The sequence below is a fragment of the Motacilla alba genome, unplaced genomic scaffold (genome assembly GCF_015832195.1).
Source record: "Motacilla alba alba isolate MOTALB_02 unplaced genomic scaffold, Motacilla_alba_V1.0_pri HiC_scaffold_31, whole genome shotgun sequence".
NCBI lineage: Eukaryota > Metazoa > Chordata > Aves > Passeriformes > Motacillidae > Motacilla > Motacilla alba.
The window spans coordinates 2,307,263-2,327,292 of record NW_024037405.1 but is presented as its reverse complement, the minus strand read 5'-3'; the positions used below and the strand labels follow the sequence as shown (position 1 = coordinate 2,327,292).

At 56.4% G+C, this 20,030-nt stretch overlaps 1 protein-coding gene across 1 annotated transcript in view; it reads left to right on the top strand.

The window, feature by feature from the left end:
- Nucleotides 1-6,324: 6,324 nt before the first annotated feature.
- The window catches only part of LOC119696487, a 1,710,157-nt gene continuing 1,696,451 nt past the window's right edge, over nucleotides 6,325-20,030 (top strand). Inside the window, 2 exon segments of the mRNA XM_038126215.1 lie at nucleotides 6,325-6,384; nucleotides 6,555-7,467. Coding sequence (XP_037982143.1) covers nucleotides 6,363-6,384; nucleotides 6,555-7,467 — 935 coding nt within the window. The 5' untranslated portion in view covers nucleotides 6,325-6,362.

Sequence of the window (20,030 nt, the reverse complement as noted above, 5' to 3'; positions counted from 1 at the left end):
AGGGACTGGACTGACACTGGGAGGATCTGAGAGTGACTGGGAACACACCCTGCACATCATCCCCCACACTGGGCCTGACTGGGAGCAACTGGGAGCACGCTGGGAGCAAATGGCATCAGACTGGGACTGACTGGCTTGATCCAGGAAGCAACTGGAACCATGCTGGAGGCAGCTGGGACCATACTGGGAGAGACTGGAAGCAACTGGCATTATACTGGGACCACACTGGGAGGGCTGCCATGTGACTGGGATCAAACTGGAGCTTCCTGGGATCATCCTGGGGTTGAAACTGAGCGACTGGGATCACACTTTGGGCTACTGGGAGCAGCTGAGAGAAACTGGGATCATGCTGCAAGCAAACTGGAGCAACTGGGAAGGACTGGACGCACGCTGGAGGCAACTGGGATATTCTGGGCATGACTGGGGATCACACTGGGATCACTGACACCTTACTGGGGCCACTGGCAGTGCCTGGAAATGACTGCAGACATGCTGGGGGCAACTGGCATATACTGGGAGTGTCTGTGACCCCCCAGTTCCCCGCAAAATTGACCCCAGACCTACTCGAGACTCCCCAAATCCCATCAGACTGCCCCAAATCCCCCTCAGACCCGTCAATCCCCTCAAACCCAATATAATCCCCTCAGACTCCCCTAAATGCCCCCCAGACCCACCTCAGAAACCTCCAAATCCCCTCAGAAACCCCCAGATCCCCTCAGAAACCCCCTCAGTTCCTCTCGCAATCCCCCCAAAATCCCCTCAGACCACCTCAATTCCCCTCAGATCCCCCTAAACCCACCTGAGAACACTCCAGACCCTCTCAAGCTTCCCCCAAAGCTCCCTAGAGCCCCCTCAGCCCCCCCAAACCCACCGCACACCCCCTATTCCCTGTCACAGCCCCCCAGGTTCCCCCGGCCCCACCTCAGCTCCGCCTCAGCAGCTCTGACCTCAACATCTCCCGCCTCCGCCGCGCGCGCGGGCTCCCCCAGCCAATCCCTGCGCCGCGCCCCGAACCAACCAATCACCGCGCTGCACTTCCCCGAACCACCCAATCACCGCGCGGCTCCCCTCAGCAACGCCCGCCTCCGCCGCGCCGCTGCAGCCAATCAGAGGCGAGCCGCAGGCGACGCCCCTCGGCCGCCGGTGCCGGGCCCCCGGGGGGTCTGGGGAGGGGCCGGGGGCGCTGAGGCGGCACCGGGGGCCGGGAGGGGTCTGGAGCGGGGCTCTGGGAGGGGTCGGGGGGGTTTGGGGAGGGGTCGTAGGGAGCTCTTTGGGGGTCTGGGGGGGCCCTTGGGGGGATGTGGGAGGGGTTTTGGGGGGCCTGGAGTGTCCTGGGCCGGGTTTGGGAGGGGCTGGGGGGTCCTGGAAGGGTCCTGGGGGGATCTGGGGAGGGGCCTTGGGAAGGGTCTGGGGGGGGTCTCAAGGGACAGCCTGGGCTGGGCCCGATTGGGGTCTGGGGGCTCTCAGGGGGTTCCTGGGGGGGCTTTGGGGGTCCTGGGCCAACCTTGGGGGGCTCTGGGGGGGTTTGGGGTTCCTGGAGGGGTCCCGGGGGGTCCCAGGCCCACCCTGAACCGGGGTCTGGGGGTTTTGTGGGGAGGGGGCACAACAGGGGTTCCCCCTCCCCCATTTTTGGGGGTCTCCCATGGTGCCCCCTCCCCAAACAGCTCCGAGGGCCCCCTGAAGTGGCTCCTGTTCCACCGGCCGGTGCCACTGAGCCAGGACGGCCCCAGGGAGCGTGGGGGGATTCTGGGGTTTGGGGCGGGTTTTTGGGGATTTTGGGGCGGCTTTTTTGGGCTTTGGGGGATTTTGTTTGGAGTTTAGGGGGAACTATTGGGGTGTATGGAGAGGTTTATTGGGTTTTTTGGGAAGGTTACACGATTTTGGGGACTTTTGTTAATTTGGGGTGTTTTGGTTTTTGAGCGATTTTATTGGGGTTGGTTTTTGTTTGGTTTTTTTGTTTTTGTTTTTTTTTTTTTTTTTTGAGGGGGGATTCCTTGAAATTTTTGGGAGTTCTTTTTAAATTTTGGTGAGTTCCACTGGGATTTTGTGGGATTCTCTGGGGTTTTGGAGGGTTTCATTGGGATGTTTAGGGGATTTGTGGGGTTTTAGTGGAATTTTGGGGGGAGGCTTTGGGGTTATACCTGGGTGTAGGGAAGGGCTGAGAGGCCCCAAGATCTCGTTAAAAGCCCCAAAAGTCAAATAAAACCCATGAAATCCCAATTAAATCTCACAGAATCCCATTAGGACATCCTAGAATCCCAATAAAAGCCCACAAAATCTCTTGAAATCCCAACAAACTCTCCAAAATCCCAATTAAATCTCACAAATCCCCCATAAATGTCCCCAAACCCCCAAGAAGCTCCACAAATCCTCCCAAGACCCAAAGAAATCCTGGCAACACCCACAAACCCCAAAAAATTCCACAAAAAAAAAAACCCCCAAAAATTCCTCAAACAACCTAGACCTCAAAAGAATCCATCTAAGCACCTGGAAAATTCCAGTAAGGCTCCCAAAATCCCCCAGAAATTCCAATAAAACCCCCCTAAAAATTCTAGAGATTCCCACAAAATCCCCACAAAATCCCAGTAAAACCCCCAAAATTAAAAAAGAAACCAAAAAAATTAATAAACCTCCAAACTCGCCCAGAAAAACACCCCCCCCCCAAAGCACCAATAGAGCCCCCCAGAATCCACAACCCCCCGAAATTGCCCAGCTGCCCCAAAGGCAATCATTGTCTGCACAGCCCGCAGCGATTGCCCCTCAACTCCCAGCACAACGGCCCGAGGCCAAGCGAGCCCCAAATGGCCGAGCCCTGCCGAGCCCTCCCTGCTCCCTCCCAGTCCCGCCCGGGCCCGTCCGGGGCCGCGGCCAAAACTGCCCGGAGCGAGCGCGGAGGGCCCGGAGCGAGCGCGGAGCCGCTGCCGGGCTCGGCCTCAGGCTCGGCCCCTCGGGGGCATTTTGGGCCGGGCGGGGCAGCTTTAGGCTGGGCTTCAGCTCCCGCCAGGGATCCCCAGCCTGTGCGGGGGCATTTGAGGCCCCTTTGGCTGAAGTTCGGCCCAATCTGGTGGGGTTGAGGCGGGATTTGGGATCCCTTTGGATGATATTACACCCATGTGGGTGAATTTAATCCCAGGTGAGTGATTTTAGGTCTCTGGTTTTGGTGATTTTGGGTTCATTTGAGTAGATTTTTTGCTTCTTTGGGAAACTTTACACCAAACGAAGTCATTTAGGTTGACTTTAGGTCCTCTTGTGTAGGTTTCAGGCACGTGTGGGTGATTTTAGGTCAACTTAGGTGATTCCTGGCAGAACCAGATGAATTTGAGGCTCATTCGGGAGATTTGAGGCTGAAGCAGGTACGTGCAGCGTGGATTTTAGGCACATTTTGGAGATTTAAGGTTGATTTTAGGCCATTGTGAGGGAGGTGTAAACCAGTTTGGGCAATTCTAGGTGCCTTTGGTTGGATTTTCGACCCCTTGGATAATTTAAATCCTCTTTGGCTGACTTTAGGCCACAGCTGGCTAATTTCAGCTGCATTTGAGGCCCTTTTGGGTGATTTGAAGCCAAACCGGGCCCTTTTGGAGCCGCGCGTCCCCTTGGCCCCGGCCCTTTCCCCTCACGGTTCCCGCCCTTTCCTTGCCCCCTTTCCCCTCAGGGTTGGGCCTTGGGGAACGGGGAGGAGGAGGAGGGAGGGAGGAAGAGGCCGAGCGGCAGCAGGAAGAGCAGGAGAAGGGGACAGAAGGAATCTGGTGCCTCTGGCGCTGCCTGAAGTGGCCGCAGCCCCGGGAGCATCGCCCCCCGTGCCGCAGGTGCCCGGGCAGGGGGAGCTGGGCCCAAATCTGCCGGGGGGTGCCTGGCTTTGGGGTTTTTTGGGGGGGATGTTTGGAGCTGGCAGGGCTGCAAAGCCGAGCCGCAGATGGGCCTCGGGGGGACACGGGGGGTCCCCGGGACGTGATTTTGGAGGGTCCCAGGGCTGGGAGTGGCTGCTTCCAGTATGAGCTCAGTTGGCCCCCCCGTGTGCCCCAGTTTCCTCGGCACACCCAAGATGGGCCCAGTCCCTCCCAGTCATTCCCTGTGATGATTCAGTTTGCTCCCAGCAAGGTCCCAGTTGCTCCCAGTTCCTCCCGCTTTGATCCCATGTGTTCCCTGTTCTCCCAATTCTCCCCTAACATAGTCCTTGTCACTCCCAGTAGGATCCCAGTCTCTCCCAGCTGGTCCCCAGTCACTCCCACTTGCCCAAAGCGTGTTCCCAGATGCCCCAGCAAATTCCCAGTCACTCCCAGTCTGGTCCCAGTCACCACTTGTATGGCCTCAGATGCTCCCAGTTTTTCCCAGTTGCCTCCAGCATGATCCCAGTTTCCCCACTTGTGGTCTCAGTCCTCTCAACATGGTTCCAGTACCTCCAAGTTTATCCCAGTTGATCCCAATATGTTCACATTTTCCTCCAGCATGGGCCCAGTAGTTCCCAGTAACCCCCAGTCAGGTTCCTTTCACATCCACTGTAATCCCTGTATGATTGCAGCCACTCCAGAATGATCCCAGTCACTTGCAGTCTAATCGCAGTTGCTCCCAGAACCTCCCAGTCTGATCCCAGTGCCTCCATTGTGATCCCAGTTGCTCCCAGCAAGGGCCCAGCTGTTCCCAGTGTGGTTCCATCACTCCACTGTGGTTACAGACCCTCCCAGTATGGTCCCAGTTGAACCCAGTTGCCCCTGCTATAGTCCCAGTCACTCCCCAGATGATCCCAGTCCCTCCCAGCATGGTCCCACTCACTCCCAGTTGCCCCCAGGGTGGTCCCAGTTCTCCCCAGCATGGTCCCAGCTGTTCCCAGTGTGGTTCCAGTCTCCCCAGGATGGTCACAGACACTCCCAGTATATCCCAGTTGCCCCCAGCATGTCTGCAGTCATTTCCAGGCACTGCCAGTGGCCCCAGTAAGGTGTCAGTGATCCCAGTGTGATCCCCAGTCATGCCCAGAATATCCCAGTTGCCTCCAGCGTGCATCCAGTCCTTCCCAGTTGCTCCAGTTTGCTTGTAGCATGATCCCAGTTTCTCTCAATTGCTCCCAGTAGCCCAAAGTGGGATCCCAGTCGCTCGGTTTCAACCCCAGGATGACCCCAGTAAGCTCCAGTTTGATCCCAGTCACATGCCAGCCCTCCCAGGGTGGTCCCAGTATAATCCCCGTTGCTTCCAGTCTCTCCCAGTATGGTCCCAGCTGCCTCCAGCATGGTTCCAGTTGCTTCCTGGATCAAGCCAGTCAGTCCCAGTCTGATGCCATTTGCTCCCAGCGTGCTCCCAGTTGCTCCCAGTCAGGCCCAGTGTGGGGGATGATGTGCAGGGTGTGTTCCCAGTCACTCCCAGATCCTCCCAGATTCAGTCCAGTCCCTCCCAGTGTGATCCAAATGTGAGCCCAGTGTGCTCCCAGTCGCTGCCAGTATGAACCAGTTGTGCTCCACATGGTTCCAGTTGCTCTCTTGCACCCTCACTGTCCTTCCAGTCACTCCCAGTGTAGCCCAGTTCCCTGCAGCATGTTCCCAGTCAGTCCCAGTTTGTTCCAGTAGGATCCCATTTGCTGCCAAGCACTCCCAGTCAGCCTCAGTGTAGTGGCACTGACTGCCAGGATGATCCCAGTCACCTCCAGCATGATCCCAGTTGATCCCAGTATAAGCCCAGTTGTTTCCAGTCACCCCCAGCATGCAGCCAGTCACTCCCAGTTGGGTTTTTGGGGGATGTTTGGAGAATGCAGCAGTCCAAGGCTGAGTGGGAAAGGCCCCTTGGGGGGACATTGGGGGTGCCGGTGGCGGCTGCCGGCAGAGGCAGCCTGGAGGAGCAGAGCCCTGTGTCCGCCAGGAGCCCAAAGTGGGGAGCCCAGAGAGGGGGGAGCGGCGCCATTGGCGGGAGCCTCAAGAGCCCGGAGAGGGGCAGGGGGGACTCCTTGGAGCCCCTGCAGCCCAAAGCAGAGAGTGAGGGGAGAAGGGAGCCCAAAAGGGAGCCCAGAAAGCCCCGGCATCCCTGCATGGGGAGAGCGGAGAGGGGGGAGCTTTTGGGATTGCTGGGACTGCCAGCAGCCTGGGGAGGGCGGGCACCCAGGAGAAGGGGGACCCCCAATCCAAGCGTGACCCCAGCAGCTGGGACAGGGGGAAGCCCCGAACACCAGAGGGGAGGGAGCAGAGACCAGGGAAGTCCTGGGAGGCTTCTGCAGGGCTGAATCTTGGTGTCTGGGAGGTTTTTTTGGAGCCCAGGTGGCCGGTGACTTGTAGAGCTGGACTTGGGCAGAGGGACCTTCAAACTCCATGTGCTCATCCCTTGTTTTCCCCAAACCAGGATTTCCCATTGCCTAGCCCTGGGAGGCTGTGAGGAAGAGGAAGATGCCCCGGGACACGCAGGCAGGTGAGGAGGAAGTCAGCGCCCCTTTGCCCCTGTGTCCTGCTCCATCTCCCAGCCCAGCACGGCCCTGGCTGCAGCACAGCCCCTGTGCCGGGGACGCCCTGGGGCATCTCCTTGCCCTTGCCTGTGGCCCGGAGGCAAATGCCATCCTCTGCTTGTCCTTCCTCCCCCAGAGCAGGAGCTGAGGCTGGAGAGCAGGGAGGACAAATCCCCGGGGCAGAAGCTCGTGGCAGAGGCCGTTTGGAGCGGCTCCACGGCGCAGGAAGGCAACGGGGAGGAAAAGGCCCGGAGATGCCGCACGAGGAGGGGCTGCAAAGGCAGATGGCGGCGATCTGAGGGGGAAAGACCCAGCCTGGGCCGGGAAGGCGGCCGGAGATGGAGCCAGAGCTCGGAGCTGGTGCTCCATGAGCAGCTCCATGATGGGGAGAAGCCCCACACGTGCGTGGAGTGTGGGAAGAGCTTCAGGTGGAGCTCTGAGCTGATCAGGCACCAGAGGACCCACACTGGGGAGAGGCCCTACGAGTGTGATCAGTGCAGGAAGAGGTTTCCCACCAGCTCCAGACTCCTCGTGCACCAGCGCACGCACACAGAGGAGAGGCCCTTCTGCTGCCCCGACTGCGGGCAGGGCTTCAGGCAGAACGCCCATCTTGTCCTGCACCGGCGCATCCACACTGGGGAGAGGCCCCACGAGTGTGAGGAGTGTGGGAAGAGCTTCAGGCACAGCTCCAACCTGATCCAGCACCGGAACATCCACACTGGAGAACGGCCTTACAAGTGTGGGGAGTGTGGGAAGAGCTTCAGGCAGCATTCCACCCTGATTGTCCACCAAAAGATCCACACTGGGGAGAGGCCCTACGAGTGTGATCAGTGCAGGAAGAGGTTTCGGATCAGCTCCCATCTCTTCCTGCACTATCGGATTCACTCAGAGGAGAGGCCCTTCTGCTGCCCCGACTGCGGGAAGGGATTCAAGGACAACTCCACCCTCATCACCCACCGGCGCATCCACACTGGGGAGAGGCCCTACGAGTGTCCCCAGTGTGGGAAGAGCTTCTCCAGCAGCTCTAACTTGACCCAACACCAACGGAGGCACCGGTAAGGGAAGCCCTTACTGATTTCTGTCCCGTTCATTCTCAGTCAGCTGTTTGCAGAGTGCCTCCTTATCAGATGATTAAATTCCTATAAAAATCCCATTTTTTAAATCATCCAACCCAAACTGTCCAAAACCAATATGCAAATAAAACCACCCCCCCGCAATTAAATTTTTAAAAGTAATTTTAATTGGTTTAGAGTACTCGAGGGTGTTGTTAAAGTTTATTAGTTTGGTTAAAATGTATGAGAAATTATGATGGTGTTTGGTTTTGTGATTAGCATATTTGTAATAGGATTTGTTTTAGTAAGGTGTGTTAGATTGTATGTTAGTTGTTTTAGATATTTTTTATCTAAAGTAGATTAATATTGAATTAAAACTTTCAAAAGGTATTTCTTGGTATATAATGTGTTTATTTATATGTATTGGTCGTGTTACAGTAATAGTTGTTTTGGCTTGAATAATTTTTAGAGTATTGTAAGGAAGAGTTGAAATTATTTTATTTCATTTTTATTTTATTTCATGTTGTGTAATTTATTGATTTATAATTTTATTGTAATTTGTTGAGAGGATAGGAAGGAAGTTCAAGGGCAGGAGCATTTTTTCCAGGCTGGGAACTGGAATTCCAGACCCTGGGAGTGTGTGCAGGACCACCCAGACTGGGCTCAAACATGGGCTGGGATCAAACATGGGCTGGGATGGCACGGGCTGGGAAAAAGCATTGGCTGCCCTTGGCTCCTTTGGCTCCCATCCAGGGCTAAAGGCGGCCACACCAAGCTGGCTGGATCCTGTTTGGGGGTCCCATGCCCTCTTTTCTCCTGCTCTGCCGCCCCTTCCCCATCGTTGTCCCAGTCCCCAGTCCCCTCCCCCGTGCTCGGTTTTGGGGGTTCCAGGCCCCTCCTGCTCGGTTTGGGGGTCCCGACCCCCCCTTGGTTTAATTTGGGGCCCCCGGCGCCCTTCTCAGCGCGCCCCCCGCTGCCCCCGCGGCCGGGGGGGCTCCCAGCGGCACCAGTGCCCCCAGTGCGGCCCCAGCTGCCCCCGCCCGCCCCATGCCCATGGCCAGGGTCACCTCCCCCCTGCCCAAATTCCGCTGGCGGGGAGCGCGGGGCGCTGCGGGCCCGCCCGGACACTGATGAGTCAGAGCCGCGCCGGGCGCTGATTGGCTGGGAGCCGCCGGGCGGGGCCCGGGCTTTGCCGAGTTTCTGCCCGGCAACTGTGTCGTCACCAGCGCCGCGCGCTCCCATTGGCCAGAAGCTGTTTCGCGCCGGCCGCGGGAGCAGCTGCGGACCTCCGCGAGCCCCTCGGGTTTGGGGCTTTCGATCCCCCCTCGGCCCTCGGGGCGGCCCTGGGGCCACCTCAGCACCCCCAAAATGGGGAGGCTCCCCGGAGCCCTTCGGAGCCGCCAGCAATGGGCTGGAAGCGGCAGCAGCCGCCCCAGGAAGGGATCGAAGGCTCCGCGCCGGGAATGGGGGAGGCTCTGGGGATGGCTCCGATCCGGACTGGGGCGGGCTGCGATTGAGGGAGGCTCCGTTCAGCGCCTGCGGAGGGGCTGCGGCTGGGGAGGGGTCCGCCACTGTGGGCATGGGTCCATCCCGGGACTGGGCCGGGCTCTCTGCCCTTCCCGATCCCAATCCCGTTCCAGTTCCCAATCCCGATCCCGCCGCTGTTTCTAGGGAATGGCTCCGATCTCAACCCCGACCCCAAACCTGGGGGGGGACAATCATTGGGGTGAAACACCCGAAATCCTGGGGTCATCTCCCCCCCACCCCAAATCCTGGGGTTTGAAACATCTGGGGTGTCCAACTGCTCTGATCCCAAAGTTCGGGGTCAAACCTCCTGATTCCCAAATCCTGGGTACAAAAACCCCCTAATTCCAAATTGCAAATCCCAAACCCCCAAATCCTGAACCCCTGAGCCCCGAGATGTCAGACCAGGCCAAACCCTTAATTTTAGGATCAAACTCCCCCAATCCCCGAAGTTTGGGGCCATGACCCCCCCCAATCCCCAACCCCCCAAACCCACTCCAGCCCTGGCGGCACAGTGGGGTTTGTTTGGGGTTATTTGGGGTTTGTTTGGGGCAGCTCCAGGTGCAATGTCTGCAGAGAGACCCTGGGTACAATGCTGGGAAAAAAAGGGGGATTGGGGTGGGAATTGGGGGATTCAGGATGGGGAAAGATTCTGGGTGGGAAAAGGGAATTTGGGGTGGGGAAAGGGGATTTGAGGTGGAGATTTTGGGTGGAAAAGGGATTTGAGTACACACAAAAGATTTGGGGTAGAAAAAGGAGAATTTGTGGTGGGAAAAGGAAATTTGGGAAGGACAAGAAGGATTAGGGGTCAAATAAGGAGATTAGGGGTGAAAAAAGATTTTGGCATTGAAAAAAATGAGGATTTGGAATAAAGAAAGGAGGATTTGGGCTGAGCTGAATTCACCTGGGGTAGCAGGGGAGTGGGGGGCGGATTAGGGCAGGGTCAGGACCAGTTTGGGGGCAGTTTTCTGGGATTTTGGAGTATCTCTCTGGGATTTGGGATCAGTTTTAGGGGATTTATGGTGTTTTGGGGTGGTTTGGAGAGATTTCAGGATATTTCTATGGGATTTAGGGTGTTTCTATGGGATTTTGGGGTGTTTCTATGGGATTTTGGGGCAGCTTGAAGGGATTTGAGGTGTTTTGGGACAGCTTTAGGGTATTCAGGTGCAATTTCAAAGGATTTTGGGGATGTTTGGAGGGATTTGGGGTGTTTTGGGGTAGGTTTTGGGTATGTAGGGGTGGGTTTGGGGCAGTTTTTCAGGATTTTGGGGTGTTTCAGGCCTGGTTTCTTGGTTGTTGGTTTTTTTGGGCGGTTTGGGGGTGTTTTGGTGGGGTTTGGGGTGTTCTGGGTCCCTTTTTGGCCAAGAGGATCTGTGGAGGATCAGTAACGGGCCATCATGCCATGATCAGTGTGATCAAGTGCAGCTGATTTATTGCAAGCAGCAAGCCATATTTATACTGTGTGCTGCTGTTCACGCCTCAAGCTAATACAGGATTGGTCAAATCCTTCTACGCACGCAGTTTAATATTTCAGTTAATTTTAGTTAGTCTTTCTTCTCCCTGCGTCTCGCTGTGGTTTTCTTGTCTGCCTTTGCATCCTGAACCGTGTGTTTTTCTTTCCAATGAGAAAAAACCATCCATCTTGACCAGGCCCCCATGGCCAAACCTGGGCATTCCCTATATCCATGGATAGCTCCCAGACCAAAGCTGCCAGGACTGACAAGTCTGGCTGGCCTTGGCTTCCTGAGGGCTGGCCCTCATCTGCCTCTGAAACCCTGGGGCTCGGTGCTTTCCTTCCTGATAAAAAGAACTCTTCTTCCTGTCCAGGCACCCACAGCCAAAACTGAGATTCCAGCTCCAAAATGCCCTCAGTGCAAGGACAGCCCCTAGACCAAAGGTGCCAGGAGAGACAGGTCTGGCTGGCTTGGCCTGAGGGTGGCCACCTCTCATCTTCTTCCAAAACACTTGGACTTTACTGTCCTATGGGAACAAACCATCCATCTTGACCACGGCCAAAACTGGGATTCCACCTCCAAAACTCCGTACATCCAAGGATTGCTCCCAAGGGAAAGCTGCCAGGACAGACAGGTCTGGCTGCCCTTGGCATCCTGGGGGCTGCCTCTCCCCTGCTGCCCAAACACTGGGGCTCGGTGCTTTCCTTCCTCTGGAAAAGAACCGTCCTTCTTATCTATGCAGAAACGGCTGGAATTGGGGTTCCACCTCCCAAATTCCCCATATCCAAGGGCTGCTTTCAGACAAAAGCTACCAGGACAGAGAGGTCTGGCTGGCCCAGGCCTCTGATGGCCGCCTTTCATCTGCTCCTGAAACACCACCAGTGTTCCATGCTTTCCTTCCTATGGAAAAGAACCATCCTTCTCCTCCGGGTGTCCATGTCTGAAATTGGGATTCCACCTCCCAAATTCCCCATATCCAAGGGTTGCTCCCAGGCAAAATCTGCCAGTACCGTAAAGGCTGGCTGGCCTTGGCCTCTGGTGTCTGCCCCTGTGACACTGGGGCTGGGTTCTTTCCTTCCCATGGAGATCCCTGTGACACTGTGGGGACCTCCTGGAACCCAGGGGATCCTTGTGGCACCTCTGGAGCCCATGGAGCCAAGGGGCCATGGTGACACAGCGGGGCTTCATGGACCCAGAGACCAGTATGGCTCTGTGGGGCCTGATGGAACCATGGAGACCATTCCCACCCTTCAGGGCCTTGAGTCACCAAGGGGCCATTATGACACCTCAGGGCCTCATGGCAGCAAGGGACCATTGGGACACTGTGAGGCCCCTTGGAAGCCAGGGAAGATGGACCAGGTCTGGCTGGCTTGGCCTCCCAGGGGCCACCTGACAGGTCTGGCTGATCTTGGGATGTCAAGGGCTGCCTCTCATCAGCTCCTGGAGCACTGGGGCTCCATGCTTTCCTTGCTATGGGAAAGAACCATGCCTCTTTTCAGATGCCCATTGGCATCTGATGCCCATTGACATCTGCCCTGGCAAGGGCAGCGCTGCAGAGAGACAGCTCTGGCCAGGAGCAGCTCCTGGGCACAGCCCAGCAGGGCTGGGGCACTGCCAGGGCACCTCGGGGACACGGGCAGGGCACAGACACAGCTCACAGGGCTCAGCACTGCCAGGGGCCGTGGCATGTCCCCGAGGAGGCTGGGGCACAGCCACACCTCTGGGGCTGTGTCCCAGAGCCCCAGAGCAGCTGTGCTGTCAGAAAGGGGCCGTGTGACAGCACAGATGGGCTGTGTGACATCACTGAGGGGGCTGTGACATCACAGAGCTAGCTGTGACATCATCAAAGGTGGTTCTGTGACATCACGTAGCAGCTGAATGACATCACGTGGAGGCTGTGTGACATAACAGAGTGGTTGTGTGACATCACAGGAGTTTGTATGAAATCACAGGTAACCTGTGACATCACAGGTGGTTGTGTGACATCACAGGGGCTGTGTGACATCACAAGGGGCTGCGTGAGGTCACTGGGGAGGTCACTCCTCCCCGGCCCCCCCTCACAGCTCCCCCAGAGCAGTCCAACGCTGCTCGTGCACAGCGGGGTCCCCTGTCCCCCCCGGGTCCCCCCGCAGCCTCCCCCAGAGGATTTTCCACGAGATCGACCCCAGAGCCTGACACGGGGCCGTGGGGGGCTGGGGCCGGGGGTACAGGTACCCCCCGGCAGCATCCCTGTGTCCCCCAGGGCCAGAGCGTGGGCCAGGGCTCCTTCACCCTGTTACCAATGAGGGCTGGAGAGCCATTAAAAAATCCCCAGCAAGGGATCAGCAAAAACCAGATTTAATATTAAGCGCCAGCACGACCAAGTTCCTTGTCAAGAGTCCCTCTGCTCCTGACTGGACACTTCAAGCACACCAAGGAAACAAAGCAGTAACAAAACCAAACAAAATCCAGGCAATCCAACCAGAAATGAACCCAGAACTGCCCCTCTGTGTGTGTGTGTGTGTGTGTGTGTGTGTGTGTGTGTGTGTGTGTGTGTGTGTGTGTGACATAAGGACGGTGAGGGCAAGGATAAAAGGAATACAGCCCAAAAGCTTAACAGAGCTCAAACTTAACAGGACTTAAACTATACCTTGACCTGAAGTGATCCTTCACAGTTTAGCAAAAGAACAGCATTTAACAGGATTTAACCTAACTTACAACCTACAACTCAATGATCTAACAGTGGAATAACACTTAACACTATTCAACTTAGCTTACCACTTCTATTAAACTTAACAATTTAGCAAGAGAAGAACTCTTAGCAGCATTTAACTTAGCTTGGACCTCCTGACTTACCTACAGGCCTGACTGACTCAGCTCTGCAAGGCACTCAAGCCCCTCCGAGAGCAGCGTTTCCGCCACATTTGCCCAGCACAGGCACTCGTGTGTGCACACAGACACACAGAGTCAGTGCACGGCAGGGAAATGCTCCCTGTGGAGGCTTTGGCATCTCCCCAGGGGGCGAAGGCTTGAGCCTGGAGGAGTGGGGGGATCGGCCCAGGCTCCCTCGTTGTTCGGGGATCCCCAAGTGCAGCAAACGGGAGAGTTCCCGGCTGGGAGAGGCCCCACTCCGAGGGAGTCGCTGGCCCAGGAGAGCTCCCAGGGGCTCCTTTTGGAGCTGTTTGCAGGGCCCCAGGAGAGGGGCTTCAGTGCCAGCAATGCTTCATCCTGGCCGCCCTTGGCATCAGCAGCTTTCTTTGGCAGTGGGAGAACAGGGACGTTGTGCCACCGAGGGAACAAAACCAGTTCCCAGGGCTGCTCCTCCAGAAACCAGGAGCTGGCCGGGCAGCAGCAGTGCCTAGGGCAGACAGTGTTTGTGATGAGCTGCAGAGGAGCTGAGCCCAGGGGCTGATGGCCGAGGCCGAGCCCCAAGGAGCATTTCTCAGCTGGCAGGGCGGCCTGAGAAGGGGAGGGGGGAATGCAGCAGCACAGGGCCATGGAACCAAGGGAGCACTGTGACACTGCGGGGCCCTGTGAGACCAAGGGAGCACTGGGACACTGCGGGGCCCTGTGAGACCAAGGGAGCACTATGACACTGCGGGGCCATGTGAGACCAAGGGAGCACTGTGACACTGCAGGGTCTCATGGAATCATGGAGAGCACTGGGACATTGCTGGGCCTGATGGAACCAAGGGCACTGTACTGACTCTGTGTGGCTCCATGGAATGTAGGCATCATTGTGACACTGAGAGGCCCCATCAAGTCAAGGCTCCATTGTGACACCGCGGGGCCTCGTGGAACCGTGGAGACCATGATGGCACTTTGGGGTGTCATGGGCCCAAGGGGCTTTTGTGACACTGTGGGACCCCATGGTGCCAAAGGTCCATTGTGACATTGCAAGGCCTGATGGAACCATGGAGAAACCATTAGGATACTTCAGAGCCTCATGGAACAACCAAGGGACCATTGGGACACTGTGAGGCACCATGGAACCAAGGGGATCCTTGTGGCACCTCTGGAGCCCATGGAACGAAGTGGATCCTTGTGGCACCTCTGGAGCCCATGGAGCCAATGGGCCATGGTGACACAGCGGGGCTTCATGGACCCAGAGACCAGTATGGCTCTGTGGGGCCTGATGGAACCATGGAGACCATTCCCACCCTTCAGGGCCTCGAGTCACCAAGGGGCCATTATGACACCTCAGGGTCTCATGGAAGCCAGGGAAGATGGACCAGGTCTGGCTGGCTTGGCCTCCCAGGGGCCACCTGACAGGTCTGGCTGATCTTGGGATGTCAAGGGCTGCCTCTCATCAGCTCCTGGAGCACTGGGGCTCCGTGCTTTCCTTGCTATGGGAAAGAACCATGCCTCTTTTCAGATGCCCATTGACATCTGATGCCCATTGACATCTGCCCTGGCAAGGGCAGCGCTGCAGAGAGACAGCTCTGGCCAGGAGCAGCTCCTGGGCACAGCCCAGCAGGGCTGGGGCACTGCCAGGGCACCTCGGAGACACGGGCAGGGCACAGACACAGCTCACAGGGCTCAGCACTGCCAGGGGCCGTGGCATGTCCCCGAGGATGCTGGGGCACAGCCGCACCTGTGGGGCTGTGTCCCAGAGACCCAGAGCAGCTGTGCTGTCAGAAAGGGGCCATGTGACAGCACAGATGGGCGGTGTGACATCACTGAGGGGGCTGCGACATCACAGAGCAAACTGTGACATCATCAAAGGTGGTTCTGTGACATCACAATGTGGGTTGTGACATAGAGTATGACATCACAGAGCAGCTGTGTGATGTAACAGAGAAGGCTGTGACGTCACAGACAAGGCTGGCACATCACAGGGTGGCTGTATGACATCACAAAGCTACTCTGTGACATCACATAGCAGCTGAATGACATCACATGGAGGCTGTGTGACATAACAGAGTGGTTGTGTGACATCACAGGAGTTTGTATGAAATCACAGGTGGCTGTGTGACATCACAGGTGGCTGTGTGACATCACAGGGGCTGTGTGAGGTCACTGGGGAGGTCACTCCACCCCGGTCCCCCCTCACAGCTCCCCCAGAGCAGTCCAACGCTGCTCGTGCACAGCGGGGTCCCCTGTTCCCCCGGGTCCCCCCGCAGCCTCCCCCAGAGGATGTTCCACGAGATCGACCCCAGAGCCTGATATGGGGCCGGGGGTCTGGGGCACGGGGACAGGGACCCCCGGCAGCATCCCCGTGTCCCCCAAGGCCAGAGCCTGGGCCAGGGCTCCTTCACCCTGTTACCAACGAGGGCTGGAGAGTGATTAAAAAATCCCCAGCAAGGGATCAGCAAAAACCAGATTTAATATTAAATGCCAGCACGACCAAGTTCCTTGTCAAGAGTCCCTCTGCTCCTGACTGGACACTTCAGGCACACCAAGGAAACAAAGCAGCAACAAAACCAAACAAAATTCAGGCAATCCAACCAGAAATGAACCCAGAACTGCCCCTCTGTGTGTGTGTGTGTGTGTGTGTGTGTGTGTGATATAAGGACAGTGAGGGCAAGGATAACAGGAATACGGCCCAAAAGCTTAACAGAGCTCAAACCTAACAGGACTTAACCTATACCTTGACCAGAACTGATCCTTCCCAGTTTAGCAAAAGAACAGCATTTAACAGGATTTAACCTAACTTACAACCTCCAACTCAATGATCTAACAGTGGAATAACACTTAACACTATTCAACTACGCTTATCCCTTTTATTAAACTTAACAATTTAGCAAGAGAACAACTCTTAGCAGCATTTAACTTAGCTTGGACCTCCTGACTTACTGTTGTGGTTTGAGAGGAGGTGAGTTTTTGGAGGTGGTGGTCAAACCAATAGGTGCTCAGATGTGAATATTGGCACCTGGTTTGGCCACTGAGGATATTGGATACGCCTCTGAGAACACAGGGGTAAAAGCAAGGAACTCCCAGGGGAGCACTCTCTCTTGGTTCCGGTGGATGGAGAGGTCAGACCTGCCCTGCCCAGCTGCGGGCTGGGCGGGGGAGATGAAGCCACAAGGCCGGAGGGAGGTAGGCCGGAGCCTTGGGCAAGGAAGGGAGGTGAAGGCCCCTGGCCCCGGCAGGACAAGAGTGAGTTCCCCACAGATTATGGAAGGGTGGAAGAACTCGGAGAGGCATCGGGCAGCCCCCCTTTCTCAGGAGGGAGAGATAGAGAGAGAGAGCTGCCAGTGCTACCTTGAAATTTGATAGCCCTGGCTTGGCTGAGAAGGAGAAGGGGGGGCGGCGAGAAGAGTGCCCAGCAGGGCCAGCGTGGGAGTTCTGGACGAGTAGAGACTGTGATTTTAACCCTTCTATGGGATGATGGAAACCTTGCAAATACTGATCCTCCGGGAGCTGTAGGAGAAGAGAGACAGGGATAAAATAAGAGAAAATGCGCAAGTGTGATGCAAGCTGTGAAGGTGAAGAAGGACCGAGAGAAGCTGAGAAGAATTCTAGGTGGGAGGAGATGATGGAGTGGCTTTTGGCTGGACTTTTCTTGTATGGCCATGGACAGAAGCTTTCCTGGAATACAGAGACTGCATTTTAGGGGGAGGCGATGGCTTGGTGCCGAAGGAGTGATGTGAGCGGAGACGACAGGTGAGGAGGTGATGGTGCTCTCGAGACCCCTCGGCCCCAGGGGGTGAAATATTGGGGGGGACTAGTGTCCCAAAAAGGTGAGAGACTGTCGTTTTCTCCTGGAACTGGGCGAAGGATCCTTGAAAAGGGAAACCCTAAAAGCAGCTCTAGTCCATGTGCAGTGGTGAGAGCACTGAACATGGAAGGAAGAAGTCACGAAGGTGGTGCTGAGTGACGTGGAAACACAACTGGACTTGGCTGTGTTTCCAGGGGAAGCCTGTGGCGCAAGAGGGACTCCTCTCTCCTTGATGAAATGAGAGGTGATTGTCGGAAGGGTGGAGATGGAATGAGTTGATTATCTGAAGGGTGATGGACTGGTAAAAATCTAAGGTTTTGTTTTATGCTGTGGGAAAATGAGTGGGGGGAGGAGAAATGTTTTGAAAGTTTTCCATTTTGCTCTCTGTGTGTATTCATTTTATTATAGTTTTGAGATAATAAAGTTTTTTTCTTCTTGGTTCACAAGTGGAGGTCTGCTTTGCTCTGTCTCTGATCGCATCTCACAGCAGATACCAGGGAGAATATGTCCTCATGGGGGCACTGGCACTGTGCCAGCGCCAAAACATGACAGGTGGTCAGGATGAAGCATTGCTGGGACTGAAGCCCCTCTCCTGGGGCCCTGCAAACAGCTCCAAAAGGAGCCCCTGGGAGCTGTCCTGGGCCAGCGACTCCCTCGGAGTGGGGCCTCTCCCAGCCGGGAACTCTCCCGTTTGCTGCACTCGGGAATCCCCGAACAACGAGAGAGGCTGGGCCGATCCCCCCACTCCTCCAGGCTCAAGCCTTCGCCCCCTGGGGAGATGCCAAAGCCTCCACAGGGAGCATTTCCCTGCCGTGCACTGACTCTGTGTGTCTGTGTGCACACACGAGTGCCTGTGCTGGGCAAATGTGGCGGAAACGCTGCTCTCGGAGGGGCTTGAGTGCCTTGCAGAGCTGAGTCAGTCAGGCCTGTAGGTAAGTCAGGAGGTCCAAGCTAAGTTAAATGCTGCTAAGAGTTGTTCTCTTGCTAAATTGTTCAGTTTTATAAAAGTGATAAGCTAAGTTGAATAGTGTAAAGTGTAATTCCACTGTTAGATCATTGAGTTGTAGCTTGTAAGTTAGGTTAAATCCTGTTAAATGCAGTTCTTTTGCTAAACTGGGAAGGATCACTTCAGGTCAAGGTATAAGTTAAGTCCCGTTAAGTTTGAGCTCTGTTCAGCTTTTGGGCCGTATTCCTTTTATCCTTGTCCTCACCGTCCTTATATCACACACACACAAACACACACACACACACAGAGGGGCAGTTCTGGGTTCATTTCTGGTTGGATTGCCTGAATTTTGTTTGTTTTTGTTGCTGCTTTGTTTCCTTGGTGTGCCTGAAGTGTCCAGTCAGGAGCAGAGGGACTCTTGACAAGAAACTTGGTCGTGCTGGCGCTTAATATTAAATCTGGTTTTTGCTGATCCCTGGCTGGGGATTTTTTAATGGCTCTCCAGCCCTCGTTGGTAACAGGGTGAAGGAGCCCTGGCCCAGGCTTAGGCCCTGGGGGACACGGGGACGCTGCCGGGGGGTCCCTGTCCCCGTGCCCCAGCCCCCCGGCCCCGTGTCAGGCTCTGGGGTCGATCTCGTGGAACATCCTCTGGGGGAGGCTGCGGGGGGACCCGGGGGGACAGGGGACCCCACTGTGCACGAGCAGCATTGGACTGCTCTGGGGAAGCTGTGAGGGGCAGCCAGGGTGGAGTGACCTCCCCAGTGACCTCACACAGCCCCTGTGATGTCACACAGCCCCTGTGATGTCACACAGCCACCTGTGATGTCAGAGGCTACCTGTGATTTCATACAAACTCTTGTGATGTCACACAACCACTCTGTTATGTCACACAGCCTCCATGTGATGTCATTCAGCTGCTATGTGATGTCACACAGCCACCCTGTGATGTACCAGCCTTGTCTGCGACGTCACAGCCTTCTCTGTTACATCACACAGCTGCTCTCTGATATCATACTCAATGTCTCAACCCACATTGTGATGCCACAGAACCACCTTTGATGATGTCACAGCTAGCTCTGTGATGTCACAGCCCCCTCAGTGATGTCACACAGCCCATCTGTGCTGTCACACGGCCCCTTTCTGACAGCACAGCTGCTCTGGGGCTCTGGGACACAGCCCCAGAGGTGCGGCTGTGCCCCAGCCTCCTCGGGGACATGCCACGGCCCCTGGCAGTGCTGAGCCCTGTGAGCTGTGTCTGTGCCCTGCCCGTGTCTCCGAGGTGCCCTGGCAGTGCCCCAGCCCTGCTGGGCTGTGCCCAGGAGCTGCTCCTGGCCAGAGCTGTCTCTCTGCAGCGCTGCCCTTGCCAGGGCAGATGTCAATGGGCATCAGATGCCAATGGGCATCTGAAAAGAGGCATGGTTCTTTCCCATAGCAAGGAAAGCACGGAGCCCCAGTGCTCCAGGAGCTGATGAGAGGAAGCCCTTGACATCCCACGATCAGCCAGACCTGTCAGGTGGCCCCTGGGAGGCCAAGCCAGCCAGACCTGGTCCATCTTCCCGGGGCTCCATGGGGCCTCACAGTGTCCCAATGGTCCCTTGCTGCCATGAGGCCCTGAGGTGTCATAATGGCCCGTTGGTGACTCGAGGCCCTGAATGGTGGGAATGGTCTCCATGGTTCCATCAGGCCCCACAGAGCCATACTGGTCTCTGGGTCCATGAAGCCCCGCTGTGTCACCATGGCCCATTGGCTCCATGGGCTCCAGAGGTGCCACAGGGATCCCCTTGGTTCCATGGTGCCTCACAATGTCACAATGGACCCTTGGTTGTTCCATGAGGGTGTGAAGTGTGCTAATGGTCTCTCCATAGTTTCATGCGGCCTTGCAATGTGACAATGGACCTTTGGCACCATGGGGTCCCACAGTGTCACAATAGTCCCTTGGGCCCTTGACATCCCAAAGTGCCATCATGGTCTCCACGGTTCCACGAGGCCCCGCGGT